The sequence below is a fragment of the Parasteatoda tepidariorum genome, chromosome 11, assembly GCF_982258835.1.
Source record: "Parasteatoda tepidariorum strain Cologne lab strain chromosome 11, Ptep-v5.0, whole genome shotgun sequence".
Classification (NCBI taxonomy): Eukaryota; Metazoa; Arthropoda; class Arachnida; order Araneae; family Theridiidae; genus Parasteatoda; species Parasteatoda tepidariorum.
In genome coordinates this window covers 82,631,640-82,653,895 of record NC_141765.1, presented here as the reverse complement: position 1 = coordinate 82,653,895, position 22,256 = coordinate 82,631,640, and the positions used below count along the sequence as shown (strand labels likewise).

At 28.1% G+C, this 22,256-nt stretch overlaps 1 protein-coding gene across 1 annotated transcript; it reads left to right on the top strand.

Annotated features, from left to right (window-relative positions):
* The first annotated feature begins 30 nt into the window (after nt 1–30).
* On the top strand, nt 31–22,013 carry LOC107448371 (UPF0488 protein C8orf33 homolog). The gene is made up of 4 exons (XM_016063536.4): nt 31–198; nt 11,183–11,270; nt 15,438–15,572; nt 21,770–22,013. The coding sequence occupies exons 1-4, from the start codon at nt 184–186 to the stop codon at nt 21,934–21,936; spliced, it is 405 nt and encodes a 134-aa protein (XP_015919022.1). The 5' UTR covers nt 31–183; the 3' UTR covers nt 21,937–22,013.
* The last annotated feature ends 243 nt before the right edge of the window (nt 22,014–22,256 follow it).

Here is a 22,256-nt window from a genome sequence, read left to right as displayed (position 1 = left end):
CTCTCTAAGAATGATGGAGCATTAGTGACTAGTTAAATTTCTGAAACAAGATCAAGTACATATTGCTTTGTTTTATTTATTTCGAAAATAGAGGGAAAAAAAGAAGAGTGATTTTCAGATTTGAAATTACTTAAATAAAATTGAGTCTATTTTAATTCTAAAGCTATATATATATATTTTATCATGGATTCTGAAGAGGTTAGTCTTTAATGTAGATTAATGATACATGCTTTAATAACTATATTTTATGAAATATTGTATTATATTTTGAAATATACATGTGTACTTCGGGCCGTGCTTAGGAGTGGGTGACTACGCGGGCTCGTTAAAAGTCAGGGCCGCCAAAATTTCCAAATTTTTTAATGTACTTAAGTTACAAGTTTTTTTTTCCTCCCTTAACTTTATTGCCATGTTGATCAAATTTCTTTGCAAATTACACTCCTATTTCTATCTCTTAATCAATAGAAAAAGTTATTTATTATACAGCTAGTCATTGTGGCATACTAATAAATCTCTCCAGTAGGGGTTGTGAGGAAGACATTGCTATTGTCACCTTCACTGACCTTAAAATTTAGTTACTATCAATGAATCAAGGTTTCTAGTTTCAAGAAAGACAGTGAATACTCTTGTAAAACGACTTCACTATACAAAAACAATTTTTCTGATGCTATGCCAAATTTTGTGATTGCTTTAAGAATTTTTTCTTATCGTTCTTGTAACCATTACTACTGCAGAATGTTCATATTCAAAACTGTAGATGTTAAAAATATATTTGAGAACAATGATGAGTAATACTCACCTTTCATTTTTTGAACTCTTTTCTATTGAGAATGATCTACTGAATGTTTTTACTGTTTTAATAGACAATGTCGCTACTGAAGAAACGTGAAGAATTACATTATAATTTACTTATCCATATTTGTAAGCAATACTATAGTTTCTTGCTCAGGTAAACTAGATGTTGCTATTCCTAGGGTATAACTTACTTTCATTTATGTTTCAAAATTTTTCTAATTTCAGTTAATGACTCTTTATATCAGGAGTTTTATTTTTAAACTAATAGCAATTAATTATGTTAAAAATTGAAATTATTGCTCACTTGTGAGTGTGTGGAGTCACGAGAAATCCTTAAGATTCTATCCTTAAGAACTGCTGTGGATAATGTCATAAAAATAAAAAGCAGGGTTAGCATGATTAAAAAACATTTTACTTTAAAAAAAAATAATTGATTTATATGCTTCATTATGATTTTTAAAATCATAGATTTATGTTAAAAATAAGTAAATAGTACTGCATTATAAATATATACAGTCAAACCCTGCTATAGTGAACGCGGTTTATAGTGAACTCCCGGATCAATGCATTATCTGTCAGATGGAATGAGTAATTATTCATTATTGGTTAAAGGGTTGGACACTAATATGTGTTAAGGCCCTCATTTCAACTCCTTTTTGCTCTCAGTTAGTTAAAAAAAGCATGCAAACAAGTGTCTCAAATTTAACTATAGAGAGCAGTAAACGTCCTCCTTTGATGATAAAATGGGCATAATCAGAAAAATTGAAAATGGATGCGATCAAGCTGATATTTTCAGGAAATGTAAACTATCCAAATCTACAGTTTGTAACGTATGGAAAAATAGACAATTAATAATTTCTGCTCATGAAAAAAATAAGATGGCAGAAAAAAATTTAGAAAAGCAGATCACAAGGATGTTGAGTGAGCATTACTGAAGTGGTTCAGTATTCGAAGAAGCCGCAATCTTCCAGTATCTGGACAAATGTCGATGAATTTGCTAAATGATTTTATGAGACTACTTGCATGTGCTCGAATGGCAGGGAAGACGGGTTTGTAAAACGGTAGAAATTCAGAAAAAATTAGCTGAGAGTCGGGAAGTGTTTCCATATCTGATGTTGAGGATTGCTCATCATCTAAAGATTAGGGGAGAGGGGGGCACCTTTCAGCAGTTTCTGCTAAATAATTATTTTCTAAGTTTTACTGCTTTCAAAATCTAAGCTCTAATTTTTATTTACTAAATTGATATTTGAGGTAACCTCTCAATTTTTTCCAAAGGTCTAAGCCAAAGACAAAATACCTAATTTTACATATTTAGTGAACCATGTGTTTTGTTGAAATCTACCCCTCCTGGGGGGGGGCACTTTTCAACAATCGAAGAGAACGTAACAAGATCATACATTTTGGAAAATTAACTTTATTCATAAAATAATAATAATAATGAATGAACATATTGGTTTAGGTTTTTTCTACATTTTGTCTTTAATAAAATCAAAATTTACGAAAATGTCAAGAAAAATACAGCTCGAGCTGTTCTGCCTCTTAAACTTGGTCGAGGCAGTTTCATTTTAATGTCATTTCTTTCTATACTACTAATATCCTCTTTTTCTGCAAAATAAAGTGTTGATTATCATGCAATGGTAATGCTTCCTCGCTCTCCAGAAACTACCTACCTCACCTAACGAGCTCCTCCTAGCTTGGCAACAGCATTCGGAGCTGGAACAACTGTTAAAACTCCAGTTTCATCCAAGTTATGTATTTGATCAACCGTAAAATGACCAGAAGTAAGAGCTCTTTCATAATTGTTGAAAAATTCTTCAACATTTTCTTTATTAAAAGCTGTAGCTCTTGCGAAGCTGGCGTTTTCAGGTTTTCCTTAAAGTAAGCTGCGGGTGACGCTTTATAAAACCTTTAACCCAGTAAATTCCAGACGTTTCATTTTCGTCCCAGCTACTTGGAATTTTGGAGTTGAAACGCTTTACGTAATCATTGGCAAGTTGTCGAACTTGTCTGCAAGTTACACTATAATTGAGAATTGAACATGTAATTATGTATTCACAAAGCCGGGTTTCTTGCTGGACGTCGAAAACTTTTTGCCTTGCGTATTTAAAACTGTATCATTTTGTGTTAGTTGTACATTGTTTGGTTTCACCAACCAAACAATTATTTGACTTTCTTTTTTTTAATCTATAAAATCAAGCTGAGAAGTCCATTCCAAATAAATCTGCTGCTGCTCTTAAAAATGCACCATTTCCTACAGCTTCCATTGCTTTTTCAATGTTTTCTTCACTAACTTCTGGTTTAGTGCGTTTTTTTTATATGTTCGCACCATTTTTATAAACTGTAAGAAGGTAAAATAACAGGACTGAGCATTTTATTAAATATAATGTTACATCGCATTGTAAACTTTTCAATTTTCTTAAAATTAAATTATTTTCATTCTAAATCGAGTTTTCTTGAATATTTTTATAAAATTTTAAAATAATTATTCTATTGAATAAATTACTTGTTAATAAATTCTATTTTCAGCAACAATACAACTAATGGAATCTTGATTTTAAGCTTTTAAAAAAATTTAATTAATTGAAAAAATTATTGCTAACATGCTTCCTTGAACACATTCACATGTTTTTCAAAAAGTTTAGAATAATGCCTTACAGAAAAAGTTGAGTATTTTAAATGTAACAACTGTAATTAATGGGCTTTTTGCAGACTAATGACTTTTGCAAGATTACTTCACAAAAGAATAATAAGCCCGGGGCACCTTTCAACACTGTTGAAATGTGCCCCCTAAGCTCTGTTGAAATCTGCCCCTGGTACAGACATTTTGGTTAAAGTATTATCAACCACTTTAGAAAAAGACTTTTAACTAATGAATAATACAGTTAGTAGCAGAATTAAATAAACTATCAGATGAATAAATATCACTTACCTTGTTAAAAGATTACTGGTAGATAAACAGTTTTAAAATCAAAACTGTCTTTTTACTTTTGGAATGTTAAAACATGTTCCCCAGAGTAACAGAACAGTGGTAAAAAGAAAGTGCTTAAAACTAAATGTCAACAGTTATGCATAGTTAAAGCTTATTGTCTGGCATATTGACCAATCATTAAGCATTGTTAAAAGGCAGAAATTCTAGTTGTTGAAAGGTGCCCCATGTTGAAATGTACCCCTCTCTCCCCTACTAATTTTTTTCGTACGCAAGACGAAGAGTAATGAAAAATAACACATTTTTTGCTACTACATAATATTTTTCAGTCATTTATTTGAATAATGTGTATTAAAAGGAAGGAGTTTGGGAACCATAGTTAAATTGCCTGCGTAGCGTATATAGTGAACATCCGGTTATAGTGAACCAAAATTTCGATCCCTTGAAGGCTCACTATAGAGGGGTTTGACTATATATATATATATATATATGTAATACAAAAATAATAAATACTTTTGTATTAATAAAAGAATTAAAACTCTTTCGGTTTCATAAAATGTCTTTGTTAAAGAGTATGATAGAGATATTCTATTTTGGGAATTCAAGGCTGAAAACATACCATTGAATAATAATTAGATTTATATTTGAAAGGAGGAGTTATTTTTAGAATCTTGTTCCTCTTTCACTTCCATATTAGGAAGCATTAAATGATTTTCCATACTGCGTAGAGTTACATAGGTATGTACGACTGGGACCTAATTACACCAATCTCTGTACTATTTAATCCGAGACCGAAGGCTTTCGCATGTCTCTTGCTGAATAATGTGTTCCATAAAACATCTAAACAGTCATTTTAAGTTAATAGTAAGTAACTCAACTTAAGCCTTTATGTTAGATGGACCATAAATTGATTAAATTAATTCTTTTTATCCACTGTAGATAGAATCAAAAAAAATTTTGTTGCTGATATGTACAAAATAAAATTGTTTGTAATAATCAATCATTAAATAAATAAATAACTTTGATTACATCCAAACATATTACAATCATACATAAACTTGGTATTAGGTCAATATTTGTTTTCCGTCCTTACTGTATTAGCAGTTAAAAAAAATTTCTGGTAACACTTCAATGCCCTGGCATTCACAACCCAGGATAATGACAAATTCGTCATTTTATGCATATAACTTTACTTTAATTTAATATTTTGGCCTAAGACGTCTATATTCTGCAGAAAACAACAGGATTTCTTAAAATGGCTGATGTATATTTCTAAAGCTTTAGGTTATATTAAAAAGAAATTACCCTAATATGCCAAAAATAGAAGAAAAGGGGCTAATGAATTCAGATATTTTTCCTGATATAGTGTCATTCTTCCCTTTCAAAATCTATTTGAGGCAGTAGAGTTATTAACTTCAGCCTTTCATCCCTTCAGTGAGTCGATAAATGAGTACCAAGCATGCTTGGGAACTAAACACTGGGGGGTTCCGCGTTCGGCTGACCACCTGACCTGAACATCTGCTCCTGCACACCAGAGCCCAAGGTCAAGAAAACTGAGATGAGCACAGTAGGCCTTGGCCCTCTATGGGCTGTCGCGCCACTGAGTTTAGTTTAGTTAGAGTTATTAACTGGTATTTTTTTCTCATAATATGTTTACAGTATCTTTGACGTTATCAGATTTTCTTTTAAGAAATTTTGTGAAAAAAATTCCAATGAGTGCATAGATTTTTTAAAAAATTTTTTTTAGCTGATCTATTTTGATATAGAATTAAAAATGAATATTTTAATATAAAAATATATAGATTAAATATTTATTTATTTTTTGATGAATGACTACATTTATAAACACAATCTGTTACATTTATTTTGTTATATTAAAAGCAGGGTGACCACCCACCTGTAAAACTTTGAAAACCTGGAATTATCAGGGAATTTTTTTATACTGGAAAAAACCTGGAAATATCAGGGAAATTTGGATAAAAACCTGGAAAAATCAGGGAATTTTTAAGAAATGCTGGAATTTTTAAATTATTTTACCAATTAATTTATATTATTTTACCATCTGTTATATCCACTTTATTCAGATGGAAATTTATCGTCAAAGAGCTATCGACAAGAGCCACTATTTACAAGTAAAAGGTATATCAGTTAATAACGCCTGATTTTAAACATAAAATACCATAAATTGTAGGAACTGTACAGAAGGATACTTTAATTTTATGCTGACTATAAATAAAGCTATAAAAATTATAATTTTCAGGGTTGCCACTCCACAGGGAGAACAGGGAAAACCTGGAAAATACAGGAAATTTAAAAATCACCTAAAGTAACAGGGAAAATGCAGGGAATTTTGATTTTTTCTTTACAAACTGGGAAAATACAAGGAATTTTGATTTTTTATTTTGGTCTTTTAAGAAATGGTGTCCACTCAAAGCGTAATGTATGGGATATTTAACCATGATATTTCAGCTATACTAAACTATTTAATTTACCATAGCATTATTTAAGTATGCTCGGCTGTTTTTCCAGCAATTGAAACTAATAAATATAGTTAGCCCAATATAGCTCACACAAGAGCACAGTAATTGTTGTTTCCTCTTAATATATAACATGTACAGGGAAAACACATGGAATTTTTTTTCTAGATTTGAGTGGCAACCCTGATTTTACCGACTCAATCTTCTTTCCCCAGAAAAAATTGCTATAGGCTAATTAATACAGTAAAAATTAGTTTTTTTTCTTTTTAATGTACAGTGAAATTTTTTGTTTATTATATATAAAAATAGTGAAACTTTTTGGCTTTCTTTCCAGGGTTTGTTGATTTAAATCAGCTTGATTTAAATCACGATTTAAATCAAATGATTTTTTTAAAAAAATCATTGATTTAAATCAAAAATTTTTTTTTATTTATATATATTGATTTTAAAAGTCAAAAAACAGTGTTTTAAATTTTTGATACTTTTATTATTTTCTTTTCTTAGTATTAAAATTTAATTTAAATAAATTGCTGCATTAATTAATTTTAGTTAATGAAATTACTTTTTTGGTGTGTGTTAAATTCCAACACATTTGAAATTACATTTTTAAAAATGTTTTGATTCTTGAGATTGAAAGTACAGATTAAAGTAGACATTTAATGCTGTCTTAATATAGACTTGCATAGCTGTAGAAAGTAATTAATAAACATGAATATTTTTCAAAAAATAATACAAATAATGTTAATTAAAATTCTACCTTTTGAATGAAAAAGCGTGAATTAAAATCTACATCATATTTTATTGGTGGAAAATGTGTATTTCTGAAGCTTGAGGTTATGTTAAAAAGAAATTACCCTAATATGCCAAAAACAGAAAAAGAAAAAAAGAGGGCTGATGAATTCAGATGTATTTTTCCAAATATAGTTTCATTCTTCCCTTTCAAACTCTATTTGATGTAGTAGGGTTATTAACTGGTATTTTTTTCTCATAATTTGTTTACAGTATCTTTGACATTATCAGATTTTCTGTAAAGAAATTTTGTGAAAAAAAATTCCAATGAGTAGATAGGTTTTCTAACTTTTTTTTTTTTTAGCTTAACTTATCTATTTTGATATAGAATTAAAAATGAATATTTTAATATAAAAACATATAGATTAAATATTTATTTATTATTTGATGAATGACTACATTTATAAACACAGTCTGCTACATTTATTTTGTCATTTTAAAAATCAAGAGGAAAAAAAAGAAATCACAATTTTAAATTAAAGTTATGGTTTGCTAACTGAAACTTTGTTTTAATAGTTAAAGTTCAGGGGTCTGTCCAAGCCAAATTTACTACCGTTTAACGGTACCTTTACAAATTCAACTTTAGGAAAAATGATAGAATAATCACACAAAATACTTTTTCTTAAAATTTTATTTTTGTGTCTCGTAAGAAGCGATAAATCCATATTTTTACTATATTTGTGTTGATTTTTTAATATAATTTTTAATTTTCACAAAATAGCTACCTCTCAGAAAAATCCAGACAGACCCCTGAAGTATTCTTTAAATTCTCTATTTAATCTAGTCTTTAAATTTTAATCATGCATTTCATTCAAAACAGTTGCTATGCATTCAAAGCCATGTATTCTAATGAAAAATTATTTTAGTTAGAGCTTCCAAAATATTGTTACAACATAGTTTTATCATTAAGTTAATTTGATTAAACATTTATAATTTTTTTTAATCATAAATTAAAGTTCTTACAGTGTATTTGAATAAAAATAAAAAAAATCTGATTTAAATCAAAAAAATCCGATTTAAATCAAAAAAATCCGATTTAAATCAAAAAAATCTGATTCTTTTGATTTTTTTAAAAAAATCAAAAAAATCACGAACCCTGTTTCTTTCCCATATATACATATTTTTTAAGGAAAAAATTCAGCAACAGCTTTTTTTTATTCCAGTGTTTTTAAAATTATTAAATTTAAGGAAATATTCAGGGTTGCCACTCCACAGGGAGAACAGGGAAAACCTGGAAAATACAGGGAATTTAAAAATCACCTAAAATAACAGGGAAAATGCAGGGAATTTTGATTTTTTCTTTACAAACTGGGAAAATACAGGGAATTTTGATTTTTTATTTTGGTCTTTTAAGAAATGGTGTCCACTCAAAGCGTAATGTATGGGATATTTAACCATGATATTTCAGCTATACTAAACTATTTAATTTACCATAGCATTATTTAAGTATGCTCGGCTGTTTTTCCAGCAATTGAAACTAATAAATATAGTTAGCCCAATATAGCTCACACAAGAGCACAGTAATTGTTGTTTCCTCTTAATATATTACGTATAACATGTACAGGGAAAACACAGGGAATTTTTTTTCTAGATTTGAGTGGCAACCCTGATATTGCTTAAATATGATTTTTATTTGCATTGTTGTTAATATGCGTTGCACAGTTAAAATTAAAATGATTGATTTTTCAACAAACTTTTACAAGATGGAAAATGTTATGAAACATATTGAGCTCTTCATTCCAACAGAAAATATTAGACAATTTAAATTTAAAGAAGCTTTTTAATTGAAAAATAATGTTCATAGTATTGAGACTAAAATTAAAATAATTTTAAGTCATTATAATAATTATCAATAACTAAAATTTATATCCATCTTGAAAAAATTATGTCAGTCACTGAAGTAAAAAATATAAAATTATATATCATATTTTATTATCATCAGCATTGGCACGGCAGCCCTTTGTGGGCCTTCCTCAGAAAATCCTCATCCACACAGTCCTTCCGTCTCTTTTTGGGCCTTCCTCTTGGCCTTTTATTGGAGGGGGTTGCATTAAAGACTCTCAATGCTGTTCGTTCTGGGATTATTCTCACTACATGCCCGGCCCATATTATTCTACTTATTTTAATAGATTTAATGATATCATCACTATTAAAGATCTTGTATATTTCAAATTTTACTAGATAAGAACTGCATAAACACTGAACACATAGCACTGCATTTTTTATTCAAATGTCATTATCAAAATTCAGGCAAGTTTACATTTAAATTACAAACAAATTCACAGTGTTCAGACAATTTGTAAATGAGTAATCAATTTTTGTTTTTCTGCGATTTACATCCGACACCCACAATTTAATCCATTTAATTTGAACTTATTATAATCAATTTTTATAAATTAAATTGTGTTTTAATTAGTTATGATGTAATAATATTTAATATAAAAATTTTATGATTATAAAGTTATGTTTTAGAAGATAGTTTTTCTAAGAAATTCATGTTCATTTTTTATGCCTGACACCATGGAATTGCCCAGTTGTAAAAACAAAAACTTATCTAAACAAAGAAACCATGTGGTTAGATTGGAATTCTTTAAATATTCTAATTTCTAATACGAAAAAATAAAAAATAAAATTTAAAGAGTTTTACCTAGTGTTTTTCCATAGAATATGCAACAAGAAATTTGACAGTTTTGCCTTAGCCAGTGCTGAATATCTCTTAAAACAATTGCGCTAATTCAAAACAAATAACATTATTTAAACATTTGACTTTAGATATTAGTTTAAAGAAAATTATGTCAATGAATTTTATTAAGAGCACTGTTTGAATAAAATTAAGTATAAAATGGCTATATATTGAAATGTAAATAAATATAAATATTTACTGATGTATAATCACCTGGAATTATTTTCTTTTGCTTAATAAAAATATATTAAACAGTGCTTATCCTAGGTTTTTTGGGTCACTCAGTAATTTGTATTTGATACATTTGTACAAAGACTACTTTTAACACTTTGAAACATCTTTTATTCATTAAAAGCAATGTCGATCTGAAGCAATATATATCTATCAATCTATTCAATATGGTATATTACAAATAACATTTTAAATAAATTACTTTATAATATTGACACCTTTCTTGTACCCACCTATACTTAATAAGAAAAAAGTAACACGCAAACCTGGAAATTTTATGATTTTTACTGGAAAACCTGGAAAAATCAGGGAAATTTGAAATCTGATTTGAGTGGCCACCCTGAAAAATCAAGAGAAAAAAAAACACAATTTTAAATTAAAATTATGGTTTGCTAATTGAAACTTTAATTTAATAGTTAAAGAGTCTGTCCAAGCCAAATTTGCTACTGCTTAGGGTACCTTCACAAATTCAACTTTGGAAATCAACAAAAGAAAAACAATAATTTCACAAAATACTTTTTTTTTAAAATTTTATTTTTGTGTTTCGTAAGAAACGAATAAATCCATATTTTTGTGTTGATTTTTTAATATTATTTTTAATTTTCACAAATTATGTCTAAATTTTCACAAAATAAATACCTTTCAGAAAAATCTAGACAAACCACTCTAGACAATTCTCTATTTCATCTAGTCTTCAAATTTCAATTATGCATTTGTTACAAAATGGTTGCTATGCATATTTTGTAAATTCCAAACAAATTTTAAGATTGCAAATTTTTCCGCCCTTGCTTATGATTTTAGCGACTTTTGTAGAACATTTGGTGATAATTGTCACCCTACTAGTTTGAACCCTACTCATAAAGAACACATGATCTAAATTTAGCTTTCCAACTTCATAAGAAGTGGCAAAATTAGGAATAAGTGAGTGACGGCTTGTCCTTTTATTTATATAATGTTATGTTTCTCATCTCTAAGAAAACAATTTTACTACACTGTATAAATTTATTGATTGAATAAACTTAGTCACCTCCCTCCCCCCCTCAATACTTGTCAACTATTTTTCAAAGGTACACATTTCATCAAATATAAATCTCATATCTTGCTTGTGAACCAAATAAATTTCAATCTTTTTCCAGTCATAGTTATGGTATGCAGTTATAAAATTGTAAGAATATTTTTATTGTTTTGATAAATATTCTAAACATTTAAGTTGAAGTTTTCAGTTCATCATAGCTTATAAAATATAATATAAACTTCATGATTTTTTTTTTCTTTTTGTAGGAAGAATTTTCACTTGAGGAACAAGTATTTTGGTGCATAAAAAATATAGAACAAAAACTTCAAGTGAAAAATATGAATCCAAAGCAAGGTACTTGTTATAATATGTGTTGGATATACAGAATGAAAATGTGGTGTAATTGGAGTGACTTATAAGTGAATTGTTTTTTGTGAAAATAATTTTATTTAAGTGAAAAGCGCAGCAGACCTACCAAATGAAACAGACCTGCCAATTTCAGAAATTCAAATCCAGAGACTTTTTTTAGATTACATGGTATAGTAAGCAAAACAATAATAAATTAAATTTTTGTAAACTTCTTTACCCCTAAAAATAACAAAATAAATTAATCTGTTATTTTTAAATGGATTGAATGACTAATTTAAAATTTTTTAAAAAGGTTATATTAGCATTTTTCTAGAATTCTTTCTTCTATAATTTTGTGGAAATACACCATGGCATTTATAATTTAAAACATTAAATTTTGGTATGTGCACCATATCTAATTTAATCCCACCTATCTGATGATTCTTTTTTACTACATGAGCTTAATTAATTCTCAGAAATTTCATAATTTTTCTTAATCTTTTGCAGTGATCTGTTTTTATAATTAAAGATCAATAATAATCTAAAGAATTAATAATGCAGGCGAAAAATAGTTTGCAAGAATGTAACAATAATGCAACAGATGTTCTCTCTTTCAACCAAAATTGCCATTGGCGAATTCCTTTCTCATAACCATAACGATTGGAAAGAACGATTTCTCTTCCCCCTTTCTCCTGCTGCAGGTGTAAAGAAGAAAACAGTTAAACTTAAACATGCAAGTCATTCTCTAAAATGAATGAGTGGGGGTGAAATGTTTAAACTATCTACCTTAAAAATCAAGTTTATCCCCACTTTCAGCTAAAGGTCAACTTTGTTATTTTTAATCTCCAAAATGTACTATTTCAAAATTAGAGATGTTCAAGTAAAATGATGCAACTTGATGAATACATGGATCAATGGAAAATGCTGGTTTTTCCCAGTTTTTTTTTCCCAATTTTTTTTTCTTTTGTTGATTTAAATAGAGATCATTTTTGTTTATTTATTCTCTACTTAACATTTATTTTAATAATTTTTAATTATTTGACTTATTTAAAACTGGGTTAATATAAGTTAATTATATAAGAAATAATGTATTTGCAATAATTTTATGCTATAATTTTGTGGAAAATGAGATTATTTTTTATTTAAAAGTTACCTATTTTAAAGCTTTTATCATTTCATAGCTTAAAATTTCAGATATTTAAAATTAGTGATAAGAAATGGGATGTGTTTTTGATTGTTTTGTGCAGTACAAATATTCTGAAAATAAGATTTATTTTATTCTATTTAATAATTTTTAATATTTTTTAGGATAAGATAGGATAATTTTGAGTAGTACAAATATTCTCAAAATGAGATTCATTTTATTCTATTTAATTATTTTTAATAATTTTTTTTAATATTGTAAGGATTTTTAGTTGTTTAATTAATTGATTTAATAACATTTAAGTATTTGAAATCAAGTTCTGATTAAATGTCATGACGTGATCGTAATTGTTCTATATTGTGCAATTTTGCACTTATTAAGATTCTTTTCATCAATTTATTATATTTTATTAACTTATTTTTAATTATTTTTTAAATTATTTTCTTAATCACTTGGTTTAGATGAAATTGCAGTATTTTAAATTTGCAGGGTACACAAATTAAGTTAAATTTACAGTATTTAATATTTACAGGGGTCTGTTCAGGGCAGATTTACTACCGTTTAGCGGTACCTTCACAAATTCACCGTTCGATCAAACAGTACTTTCACAAATTCAACTTTAACAAAAACAATAGTTTCACAAAGTACTTTTTTTAAAAAAAGCAAATTTTAAAATTTTCATCCATGCCTCTTAAAACTTTGTGGTACAGTTGTCTTTTTTTATGAGTTAGCAGTAGTAAATGATTGCATGCTATAAATTTATGTTTGAATACAAGGCCGGATTTACGTATAAGCTAAATAAGCTGTAACTTGTGGCCCTGAGATGGCAAGGGCCCCCAGATCCCACTTTTTTATTTTAAAGTTTTATTCGGAGCTGGGGCCCTCTGAAGCCTAAAATAATTTTATTTTATTTTTTACATTATCGGACACTTTTCAAAATCTAATTGAAGTGTTTACAAATATAAAATAATTGTTACTCTTCACTTTTCTAACCAAAAGAGCAATAAAACGCTCTTTTGACTGATGAAATATCCCCGTTTTCGCAACTACCATCCACAGAGTTTTCAAATAGCAGCCTCATTTTACACTGGGGGAAAATGCTTTTAGCTTCTTTAAATTGCCTTGAGCATTTTTGTCCCTATTTCAGAAATATCGAATATCCACAGAAACACCCTTTTTTCTGATTTCTGGTCATAAATTGCTTGGAACAAAAATTTTATAGGGCTGTAAATAGGGGGAGGAGGAATATATGTAAAAAAAACTTTTCTTTAAAAAATACACACTTTTTATGGAAAATGCAATCAATTTGTGAAAAATGCAAGTTTCATACAGAAAGATAGTGTAAAAATTGCTTCTAACGTGTATAAAAAGATGTATGGTAAGTGAATAAAATCTCTTTTTTCTTTAGTTGAATTTATAACTATTTGACAACGTAAAACAGCTAAGTCATATAAGTCTTTTATAAATGTCATAAATTAACCTTTAATAGTGATTATAATTTAAAAATAGTTAAATTATTCATCTAAAATTTTGTTATAGTACCTTATTTAGCATTAAATACGTCAATATAGTCAAATTACAAATACAAAGTTTTATATTAAAGCGATGGTGTATGTCACTCATGGTCAATTTTACTCATTTTTGTGATTTTAGGTATACTGAAATTAATTAGGCTTTACATTTTGACATGAAATTAATTTAAAGATGAAAAGCTGTATTTCAGATGTCTGTCAATCTAACTTATTGCATCCTCATCTGTAAGAAATACAAGATAAAATAATATGATAGATTAGGTACTTAATTAATTGAATTTCTATGCTTTTTTTTCATCTGCGCAACAGTCAAGATTTTTTAAAAAAAAAAAACCAACAGTTTTTTTGCAATTTTTTAATCAAACTACATAATTAATACAAAATTATTACTTAATTATTAACTGTTATTTATTAAAAGAGATTTCATCTTGGAGTTTTGCATGGAATAAAATGTGAAACTGATCAGGAAGGGAAAAAAATCAGAAACTTTCATATTTTATGAAACTCATTGTATTGAAAAAGTATTCTTTTCTAGTAAAAAAATTTTACTTCAATAACTTAAATTTACAGTAAATAATCATGTTTTTATTTCTTTTCCTTTTAAAATTTTTTGTATATTACTTATTAGGTTACTAAAATTATTATGTCTCTTTATTTTAGTTTCATTTATGGTAGAAAAAACTCACTGTGATGGCCTGACCTATATCTGAAATGTTGATTTGTTATATGCTTATATACAAGATGGGCAAAATAAAACTGGCATGGAAATCAAGTTTTATGCAGTGTTTTCACTACAGCGTGAGAACGCGAAAATCTCGCATATTTGTTTCTTTTTTTCGCATTAAAAAATGATTACCGGGAGAAATTCGCGCATTCTATAAATCAATTTCAAAATTCGTGAATTTCTTGCATTTTGAAAAAAGCTTCTAATTACGCCATTTAGAATAAAATCCGTTTCACTTTTCTTCCTGGATCTTTCATTATTTTCAACATCTGCCCCATTATCTAGCTTCCCTATTTACCAGTATTGTTAAGAGCCTTTTCGAACAACAGAACACAACCACGGAACCCCTTTCAGAACACATTTCTCTGCAACCACGTGTTTACCGTAGGTAAGGTTTCTTCATGTAAGACGTTCAAATTTTTTATGCACTTATGTAAGATGGACAAATATCTTGTAAAGGCAAAATCTTATATAATGTTGCACCAAAAGTATTCAATGCTTTAAAAAATAGAAGACGTTAAAAATGTATTATAATTAAAGAAATGATTTTTTTTCAAGAGTTTTTGTGTTTTTTTAGTTTTTAGAAATCTCACTTAACTTTTTGAAATCTCACCCTGTTTTTGAGAAAGGGTGAGAAATTCTCACCCATTTTTTTTTCTATGATGAAAACACTGTTTTATGTATATTTTCCAAACCAGTTTTATTTTGCCCCCCTTGTACCTTTTTTATGTACCATAAGCATGTTTTAATTTTGTGTTTTACAATTTTTACAGCCAAATCTCTGTTACAATCATTAAAAGTATTAGCTAATGAGAAGACTCCTCTAATTAAAAAAAGGCAAGTAATGCGCATGACCTGTGGGGATTATCGAACTTCTATGCAAGATGAAATGAAACAGCTGAAACAACGTAGGCTCATTTTTCTTTTGATTTATTGATTTTTTTTTTGTCCTATGCTGGGCATTAGTTTTTAAACCATCAGTCTCTGTCTCGTTTGCCATTATAGAACTAAAGGAAAAGTCATTCTCTGTAAAATTTCTATATGCAATGTCAATAAATCCAGGGCTAGTATAGAAGTGATCACCAGTCATGTCACCAAGTCCACATAATGTGGATGTCTGAGAATTCCACGATTCAAAAGAATGTAGATGTTTCTCTAAAAACTATGCAGAGCCTGCAGAACAAGCTTCATTAACAAGGAACCCCATGTATATGCTTAGCTAAGCATATACATATTTTGTAAATTTTTCAAACAAAAGCTATTTTAGATTTAACTGGTTTTTTAATTGGTTGATGTGTTTAATTGGTTGGAATGAAAGTTCTAAGCTGGGAAAGGTTACTATAAGTTTGAACCAGCCTTAGCTAGTTTGTTAGGTAGAACATTACTAGCGACTCTGCTGGCTAGGAATATTCTACAGAAAATTTTATCTCGATCTTCTGTATCTGTTTGTTAGTAGTTATCTGTATAATCTAAATTAATTATAGATTTGTATGCTAGTGTCTTTTTTTATTAACATTACCTATAATGATAGAAAAATTAAAATTTAAAAAAAATGGTATACATGATCATTTGTTTATAAATGTGTACATATATATATAAATAGATAGATTATTGAGGTTAATCATCATAATCATCCAACTTGATTTATCAGGCATATTTGTTTCGTTTATTTTATTATCAGAACACTTTCATATGTTTTTTAAATTCATGCATTTAGGCTTTTTTTAGTGATTGAGGAGCATAATTACTCTAGAAATTTTAAAAAATATTCTTTGAAATAATTAGTTTGAATTTGATAAAGTTATTGTACAGATGGTGTGTAATATGGTCTATAGACCATATTATATATCATATAGAAATATGACCTCTTTCAACTTAAAAAAAAAAAAAAAGTTTAAGGGATATGAATGTTAAGTGATATTTTGAAGACATTTGGATTTCAGGGTTTTTTTAAAAAAAAAAAAAAAACTGTAGTTAACTTTTAAATATAAAATGTGAATTACCAAGCTTTTAAATGAAAAAAAAAAGTTTTATTGTCAGTTTCTTGATGACAAAGAGTAATTTAAATGTTTTGACATCTCAAATAGTTCATCTGCTTTTGACAGTTAAAACTACCCTGTTTATTTTGCGAAGATTCTCGATTATTAAAGTTTAACAGCTTGTTCTATGAAAAAGTTTTAGGCTACATGCAGTTATTTCAAAAATGTTATTCATTTTGTATAATCTCAATGAAAAAGTGCTCTCATTGACCTGTTTGAAACTTAGTTGAAGTAAATGCATCCCCTTAAGCAAACTGATTGACAGGCAAAGATTTCATAGAGTTTTTTCTAATTTGAATTGAAAAGGAAAGAAACTGCTTTAATGTAAAGGGGTTTCTGATGACTTATAGTAAATTGTATAAACTGCTGACCAGATTTGAATATTTTAAACTAGATTGGAAGAGACAATTCTATTTAATAATCCATTTCTGTAGTAAGTAATCTACCTTTACCTAACTACAATTTAAAAATTAAATATTATATATATATATATATATATATATATATATATATATATATATATATATATCTGTGCAGAAAGTATGAATAAATTTAACATTGTTAAATAATACAGAAAAAAAGTGACCTGTTCGTTTGAAATGTTTTTTTTATTGTGAGCTACAATAATATTATCTAAATTATTTTTTTAGATCATTAAGTTCCTATTTTGAGAAATTTCAGAGTTAAATTTGAATAAAAAAAATCAAATTCACTTATATAAGTAAAGAAATTAAAAAATTCAAATATGTTACATTTTCACAATGAAAAACAACAGTTATACATGCAGCAAGACAAGAAAAAAAAATTTAAATTTAATTAAAGAAACTTTTAATATTTTCAGCAATTTAAGGTCAGTGAGTGTTGAACAATATTTATTTTTCCTAAATTAATCTGAGAGAAAATAATTTCCCAAATAAATGAGGATCAGATATTTTTAGCAAAACCTTCAAAAATATTTGATGGACATACCATGCAACACATGGCTTTAGAAAAAAAGGTTTAACCGTGTTATTCCTTATTAACCATTGCAGCTTTAAAATTTCGATGTTAACACTGCAGATTGACAATATTCTTCATTGAAAAAGAAGGGAGTTAATGAAAAAATATTTTTATTCTTTCAATCATAAAATCTATTTTCAAAACTCTGTTTTAATCTGAAGTTTTTATGTTAACCAGACTAAATTTCTGTCAATTCTTTTCTGCAGTAAGAAATGCTCCTTGGTCATAATTAATTTTGACTTTAAAAGCATTGAGAATTATAAAAACATGGAAATTGTTTTTACTTGCAAACACAGACTTAAATAATTAAGAAATTATTCTTTAATACAACTATTCTGTTTAAATTCTTCATGTGTTCTAGTTAAATTCTTCAATCATTTTTTTTTTTGTTTTATTAATCTATTTTAATTACACTTTTTTTCAAATTTTTTGAAACATTTTATTTTAAAGTGATTAATAAACATTTCAATTAATTATTTTTTCCCTGACAAAAAAAATTAAAATTTGTTACTTAATTTGGGATAGGCTCATTTGCCACAGGAAGCCATTTTCAGATCTCTGGATCACAACTCACCATCCTACTCAAAACTTAAGCATTTAATTCAGCTAGGTTGTAAATTATGAGTAACAACACATATTCTATTCCAATGTTGCCAAATGTTTGAATTTTAATCAAAATAAATGATCTTCTATTTGTAATATTTTTGTATGCTAGCTATGAAATCTACTTGTTATGAAGAATTTAAACATTCCAATTTAGTTTAGAGCAATGGTTCCAGAACTTTTTTGAGTCACAATGATCTTTTTCAAATAAAATCTTTAAGTAGTTCCCCATCTAGTGGGACTCTTTACAAATATGAGATAAAAATAAATGAAACTCATTTATGTGCAATACAATAATATCATTCCTTTATTTGTCAATAATTTTATATTTTTTTAAATAATGGGATAGATGCACTTGCAGTTCATTACATAATTTTTCAAATTGTGCAATTAAACCAGATACTGTTGCCCTCATTTCTGTTCCCACATTTAACTTAGATATTTATTTTTATTACAGTGACGGCCAAAAACTTAGCTTTGCACAAATGTAGAAAATAGAATTAATTGCAGGGGTTTATCACTTAATGAATAATAATCTTTTATTAAAATCCAAAATTCTGCTAACTTTATACTGGCAAATTTTGCTTAGAAACTCTTGGCGCAAGACATCTCGATAGGTTTTCTTCTGAAGAAGAATGAAATTCAGAGAAAGCATTGATGTTAAAAAGATCTTGAATCCAATATGTTACCAAAGTTTTCAGATCAAATTATCCAAGTTTTCATATGGAAAATCGTACCAAACAATATGGCTAGCTATGATAGGTGCTGTTTAAAAAGGTTTTTTTGGTGTTAAAAATCCATGCAATATTAGAAAACATTCTTTAATTGCAGAAGATATTGTTTTTGATTGCACCTTCATTTGTTTTTTTTTTTTTTTTTTTGCATTACGAATTTAGTGTCTTTTATTTCTTCAATCAATTATTAATGTCTTCTGTCGTTTGTTGAATCCTGCAACTAATTGTATTAGATGAGTAGCATTTTAGCAGAATAAATGTAACCTACAGAATAAGTATTTCTGCAATGATAATGGAATTTCTTACATTTGGTAATTTGATAAGCCGCCTTGTGAGAGTAAGAAAAGCATTTTTCGCTATTGAAGCTGGCATGAAAAAATTTTTTTTTTTCTGTTTGAATTCTTTTACCTTCCTTTAAAAAAATTTCTTGTGGTTTTCTAACCATGTACATGCGATTAGTTTCCAAATGGCCCTTCATTTTATTTGAAAGCATACAGTCTCTTGCCAATACTTTCATACACAGTACGCATTGTGGTCTCTCTTCACCATTAAACTCTCCAGATGTAAAACCAAGCTGTAAATAAGTTTTATGACATTTTTGACATTACTAACTGAGGAATTGTCCGTAATTTTACTGTTTATTGCTAATACAGTCAAACCCCGCTATAGTGAAACTTCAAGGGACCGAAATTTCTGTTCACTATATCTGTTACGCAGGCAATTTAACTAATGGTTCCCAAACTCCTCCCTTTTATTACACATTGGTCAAATAAATGACTGAAAAATATTATGTCGTAGCAAAAAGTTTGTTATTTTCCATTACTCTTTGTCTTGCGTACAAAAAAAAAATTAGTAATCTTTAGCCGATGAACAATCCTCAATATCAGATATGGAAAAACTTCCCGACTCTCAGATAATTTTTCCTGAATTTCTGTTATTTCGCTTTTTGAACCTGTCTAACCTGCCATTCGAGCACATAAAAGCAGTCTCATAAAATCGCTTAGCAAATTCATCGACACTTGTTTAAAAACTTCGATTGGTGAATCACTTCAGTAATGCTTCTTCAACATCCTTGTGATCTGCTTTTCTCAACTTTTTTCTGCCATCTAAATTTTTTTCATGAGCAAAAATTATGAATTGCCTATTTTTCCATGTGTTACAAACTACAGATTTGGATTGTTTATATTCCCTGCAAATATCAGCTTGATTGCATCCATTTTCAATTTTTCTATCATCGATGGAGAACATTTTACGTTTACTGCTCGCCATAGTTAAATTTGAGACACTTGTTTGCAGGATTTTTTAAGCTGAACTGAGAGCAAAAAGGAGTTGAAATGAGGGCCTTATCAACACACATTAGTGTCCAACCCTTTAACCAATAATGAATAATTGCACATACCCTCTGACATAAAATTCAGATTGATCTGTCTGACACCTTACAGGGGCATCGTCTGCCTGGGTTGGAAACATCTGCTTTGTTTGTTATGGGATGGGAAAGTGAGATAAAAGAAGCAAACAAGAAAAAATTCTTATCGCTACATTCCCCTCTATAGATGGTATTGAAAACCTGTATATGCATTTTTTTTTAAAGTAGAAATTTCAAAATTATTACAAAAAAATCAGTTGAAGACAGAAAAAAGTTCATTATATCCAACTTCCTAACTTTTTTGGTTCACTATATCCACAAAAAATAACATTATCCGCTTATAGCAAGGCACGGGACCGAACATTTCGTTCACTATATTCGGGAGTTCACTATACTTGTTTGACTGTATAAAACAGATCATCATCAAAGCTAAACACTCACTGAACTGAAAGATCTGGAACTAAGCTAAGCATTTTCTTCTGTCTTCCAGTAAACCTCAATCCCCTCAACCTCCTACAGCTAGTTGAGGCTATCATCCTTGATCAATCTTTAACAGCCAAAATCAAAATTCTCGTGGGAGTTAATAGAGATGTATCATTTTACGCCCCTTACTTACCAAACGTTTAAATGGGTTGACTCAGTCTACATTCCTTATCACTTTTTATTCCATATTTCAATTAAGGAAATTAAAATTCCAGTACAAGTTTTAATAGATGTTTTTTTAGTGAATTGAATTAGGTATGATTTCTATTTTAACACTTTTTTTACCACTTATTTCCTTTCTAAAGTTTGAAGACCACCCATACTTAAGAATTTCAAAACTCACTCATTATAGAAAATGTTCTGATAAGGCTTACTCTTGCAACTTTTCCTGAAATAGTAACAGATGTTTCTTAAAAATTAAAACTACCTTGTGGTTCTTCTGGAAAGACTTTGCACCATCACACTTTGGAAAACACTGGTTTAGAGTATTGTTATGTAGCTTTTCATGTTCCTCCACTAAGCTCAATTATTCTCCCTAACATTTAGAAAATTCATTAAAAAATTTTTGTTAACTTATTAAATATGTTTAAAAGAATACTTAATATTATGATTATTAGTTTTAAAGTTATTGAGAAATTTTGCATCCCTCTCACTCTGCACCCTTCCCTTCTTGCAATTTTTAATAGTCTGTTAATATTTCCATATATTGTACTCAAAACTAACCACTGAATTTTTGTGTCCTTATTTTGTATTTAATCATAAACTAGTCTGTATCATTAAAATCACTAAAGTGTTTCAGATTTATTTAAATTTAAGTTAATATGCTAAAGTTATCCCATAAAAAATGTTTTTGTAATATAATTGTTACTATATTTGTGTAGAGATGAAGAAACATAAAATTGCTCCTGTTGAAAAAATACAAGGAAGTCGTTTTCTGCATAAGAGTATCAAAAACTGTAATGAAGAAAAAGAAGAAATGAAAAAAACTGAAAACAATTCTTCCATTTTTCTTTTCAATTTTCCAAATACTGATGAAATAAATGGATAATTCTTCTCTTCTTGTATAGTAATGTTGTAATTTGTTATACATCTTCTGAAATAAAATAAATATTTTTTTGAACACTATTGACTATGTTTTTTCACTAGTCAAAGTTTATCACTTAATGTTTTTTACAATCTTATGTCATAAGACCCAAGAAAATGCAATGACAATAAAAATGCCCCTAAAAAGATTTGTCTCAATGAAGCGAAATTTTACTCTCATAAATATAGCGTTGTTAGAAGTAAGTGATTAAAAATTCAAAGCAAAATTATAATTTTCGCAGAATGCAAAGGAATTTTTGTTACCTAGTTGAACCACCTCTAGCA

Bases quoted from the DNA above. Each gene is read 5' to 3' on its own strand.
- LOC107448371 (XM_016063536.4), top strand. The intron at 11,271-15,437 runs GTACTTGTTATA...CAATTTTTACAG, and splicing joins AAATATGAATCCAAAGCAAG to CCAAATCTCTGTTACAATCA. The intron at 15,573-21,769 runs GTAGGCTCATTT...ATATTTGTGTAG, and splicing joins AATGAAACAGCTGAAACAAC to AGATGAAGAAACATAAAATT.